This window comes from Electrophorus electricus, chromosome 1 (assembly GCF_041902795.1).
Source record: "Electrophorus electricus isolate QZ-2024a chromosome 1, ASM4190279v1, whole genome shotgun sequence".
Classification (NCBI taxonomy): domain Eukaryota; kingdom Metazoa; phylum Chordata; class Actinopteri; order Gymnotiformes; family Gymnotidae; genus Electrophorus; species Electrophorus electricus.
Window position 1 is genome coordinate 29,912,495 of NC_137497.1, and position 4,264 is coordinate 29,916,758.

Below are 4,264 nucleotides of genomic sequence, written 5' to 3' on the forward strand. Positions count from 1 at the left end.
ATAAAGTCTCAGTGAGAGAGAGAGAGAGAGAGAGAGAGAGAGAGAGAGAGAGAGAGAGAGAGAGAGAGAGAGAGAGAGAGAGAGAGATTGGGGGAGAGAGAGAGGGCGAACACAGCAGGCTTTGGTCAGGGCTCAGTTCACACATGTGGTTAATCTGCTGGTGTTCTCTAAGCCGGAAACACTGATCACTGAGACCCAGGAGGAGGAGCAGGTGTGTGTGTGTGTGTGTGTGTGTGTGTGTGTGTTTATAAACTCTGTGCCATTATTACACACATCTCCCTGTTATTCAACAGAAATTTGTTCAATATGGCATTTAATCTTACTCATAATGACAGGCCTTCAGACCACTTTAATTCAATTACTGTATATTTTTATTTATACAATGCTATTTAAACAACAGATGTCCTCAGAGGAGACAAACTCAAGAGGTGAACTCATCCCCTTCTTGGCCACCACAGGCCATGTTAATGCAAAAACTAAAACTTAAGTTGAAAGACTTAAGCAGGCAAAGATAGGCGAAATAAGATAGCGACCATTAATAAAAGCCCAACACTTAATTACTGCTTGCATTACGACATGTGAATAGAAGCTCCTTGTGGTCGTAAGGTTTAAAACACTAATGTAAGTTAAAAGTTCATGCGCTGATATTGGTAAGTCATCGTAGATCAAACGGTTGTATCGTGCACGTATAAACAACAAAGGCAGAGTAACAACCGGCTTCACGGCGATTAGGTCACAGTTTCGAGTAAAAATACAGACCTAAAAAAAGAGAAAGAACACAAAAAAAGTCATTACTTTCGTTCCACAAAAGCATTTGTTTCCCTGATCGTCGGACAAATTTTAGTGGTGCACAGTGCACAGTGCACAAGGAAGAACGTGGACATGTTTACAAACAGAAAGTTTGTAACCAAAATAAATTTAAGTTTGAAAGCTCCCTTCACTGAATTTGCTTGTTAGGTAAGAAAATTTGTTTCAGTATTATCGAATGAGCTGTTCACATACCGAAAGTTTTTCACCAGCAGTTACAGTCTGTTAGATATGAGAATTGTATACTAAGTTAAGTTAGCTAGGTGGCTAAGCAGTATAACATAGTAAACCGTTTCTACCGAAATCACCGAAACTGTCGGGCCAGCCTTTATTACTTGGCATCGAGACCACGTTTTAAAGTCATTTCACAAGTTTAAATTCGGGATGTCTAGCCAGCTAAGTAAGCTAAGCGAATAATTTGGTGGTTAAACCATCAAAACAGCTGGACCAAGGTCACCCGTTTTAGACACGTTCGCAAAACTTCGAGGACCTTAAGAACTTGTTGGATTAGCGAAAGTCTTTTGTCGACACTGTCCTTTGATGGGTTTTAATGCCACTACGACAGGTGCTGATAACTTCAGCAGCTTTAAACACTTTTGACAACTACAGTAGTCGGGGTTTTGCTTATTTGAACACTAATCCGTGTCAAGGCGCGTAAATGTAAAAACAGCACGTTGAACTAGCTTTTCGCAGTTAACTTTCATTCTCGAAGCATTACAGCTAGCTGATTTAAGAGAAACTGGACTTTTGTCAAGTTTCCCTAGAATTTTCCCCACATTTCTCTCTCCATCTTCACTTCTACGCGGTGGAATTACGGTGTGTGTTGGTGGAATATTCGTGTGTGAACCTGTAACCTGTTTCAGAGAAGTCAGTTGTCAAATACTATGACGGATGAAGCGGGCAAACTGACGCTTCGGCGTCTGGAAGCCCCCATCCAAAAATTCCTCAAAGTGGTGGTCCCGACTGACCTGGAACGCCTCCGTCAGCACCAACACAACATAGAGAAGGTAAACGCACCCTCACACACCCAGCGCCTAGAGACTCTAGAGCCTCCATGTGTTTGTATGTGTGTGTACACGACTGTGGTGTAGATGACAGAGTATCACTCACTGTGTGTCTGAATACTCTCTTCCAGTGTATCTTTATCAGTGCTGATCATGAGAAGTGAAGAGTACATGGGCCTGGGGCTGTGTCGCCCAGGCGTGGGGGGCGGGGGGGTGTCCCCGGCTTCCCAGAGTACCAGGGCCTGGGGGCGTGTACACAGCCAGCTGCCCCGATGAGCCAAACCGCGTAATGTGCTGGTAAGGCTTTAGCCGTGTGTATTCACTTTGGATTTTCTGTTCAGTTCCAGAGAGGCGCAGAGTGGGAAAAGTTACACCAGGAGCACATCAACGCGAGCCGCACTGTGCAGGTATGCGAGTGCCCCATCCCCACCATTCTCGGTGAGCAGGTGTAGCACCCATGCAGACACATTTCTGGAGTCGTATGACAGCGGCCTGCAGGTGAGTGAGACATTGTTGGGCAGTTGGCGCCGGTGGGAATTCACGACCTGAGATGATCTTGTGCATGTTGGGGTAGAGTGCTCTGTAGATACAGAGATACAAGGAAAGACGAAAAGAAAGCATCTCTGACAGTGCTGTTAACCCCGCTGTGCTCACTCTCCCTCCTGCCATAAAGCAAAGATTTCTATCTTTTCTTGGCCCCTGTATTGTCTTTGTGTAGACAGGTGGTGTGCGTAACTCCAGTCCCTGGCGTGTTGCTCGGTGTGGGTGTGGGTGTAGGTGTGCGCGTGCAATGCTATTGTGATGTTTTTCCTCTCAGAAATAGGCCAGACAGGCGTGTGACTTGGTGTTAATGTCTCTTAGAATCTGTTTGCGATGCTCCCGGGGGCAGGTGGGAGGGGTGCGAGGTTTGTCCTCGCCGCCTGGTCTGTCCCCCCCAGAGAGTTCAGAGAGCTTTCCTGTGTCTGACACTGTGGGATGTGGGTGCAAGTGTTTGTGTGTTGATGACATAGGGGGCCGACGAGGAAGGTACTGTTTAAGCGTCTTTCCGTGGGGGGTGGGGGAGAAGTAAATGTAGTGGTCATCACATACATGCGTAAGAAAAAAGAGAGGGAAGGAAAGAGAGAGAGAGAGAGTGGGTGGAGTGATTGAGTACACTGAAAGAGTGCATGTCAGTGTCTTACCTTTTGATTCTGACTGGGAGTTTTGCGTAGTCGTCGTCTCCCCACGTGTCTCCAGCCTCGGTCGGCGCGAGCACAGGAGGCTCAGCTGGGGGAGAGTTTGTGAGCACTTTGCATTTATCTGCTTTCGTGCCTGAATCCAGAAATGTGGTCTGATGTTAAAATCATAATACTTCGGTGAGTTGTGTTTAACAAACACCACACTCTCACTGATGTATACTGAGCAAATGGTTTAATAGTCACAGTCATTCTTAGGACATTTAGTGTCTTATTTAAGAGTCAGGTGTTCCCGTCAGGTGAGGTGTGGACGTGGCCTGCCACTCTCCCTGTCACGATATTGGCTACGTGCTCTTCACGAACGAATGCTGTTCGCGTGCGGCACAGCCTGGACCAGTCTGATCTCAGTAGACCTCACAGGAGAAGGTGCTGCAGCCCGTAAGACTAGAAATAGTTATGCAAGCGTTTCTCAAGACATGTCCAGACCAGAACAATGGACTCCAACATGCTAAATTCTACAGTAGAAGTTCAATGCATCTGTCAGTCACCTAAAATTGAAGATGAGGTTGGTCCATGATAACAATCCAAACAAAAACCCCAACTAAAGCAATAACTGATGCGCTTAAATGGAGGATATTGTGCATTTTACAGTCACAGATGCCAGCAAAGCAGTTTCCAAAGCAGTGTCCTACTTTTTCAGTGACCATTTGTTCAGTAAAGATATGGCACTGTAAATGTGTGTTGCTACTTAAACAAACCTGGTTTTATTTATTTCTTTAATGCAGATAAAGATCAGATCATATTTAATAGCCATTTGTGAACAGTCACAATGGGTTCCCCAACCCTTTTACAACTGTCTTTGTTGTGTATATGTGTGTGCATGACTATATTGCATGGTTAGAGGGTTTAATGAGCGCGCTAGAGATTGGACCGCCAATGACCCCTGACCTCCTACCCTGAGGCTGATGAATTGATCTGTAACTCCTGTGATATTTGTATGGGAGTGAGAGAAAGACAGACAGATTGTGTGTGTGCGTGTTTGTGAGAGTAGTTATTCAAGGAGGAGGGTTGCTAATCCTTCTCTCTCTTTCTTTCTCTCTCTGCAGCAGTTGCGTTCGAACCTGCGGGAGATGGATAAGTTGTGCGGGCATGTCCGCAGTGCTGATGCCACAGCACTGCAGAAACTTGTCCAGCCAATCCAAGATCGCGCCTCGGCCGCTGCTCAGAACTTCCTGCAGCTCCACTCCAGCTCTGTCAATCATCCAGGGCCACGCCCAC

The 4,264-nt window shown here is 46.0% G+C and overlaps 1 protein-coding gene across 1 annotated transcript in view; it reads left to right on the forward strand.

Annotated features, from left to right (window-relative positions):
• Positions 1 to 401: 401 nt before the first annotated feature.
• LOC145659524 (syntaxin-17-like) overlaps positions 402 to 4,264 on the forward strand; it is a 4,309-nt gene continuing 446 nt past the window's right edge. The window contains exons 1-3 of the mRNA XM_081722379.1: positions 402 to 1,814; positions 2,153 to 2,218; positions 4,093 to 4,258. Of these exons, the coding sequence (XP_081578505.1) occupies positions 1,692 to 1,814; positions 2,153 to 2,218; positions 4,093 to 4,258 (355 nt within the window). The 5' untranslated portion in view covers positions 402 to 1,691. The remainder of the gene's footprint in view (positions 1,815 to 2,152; positions 2,219 to 4,092; positions 4,259 to 4,264) is intronic.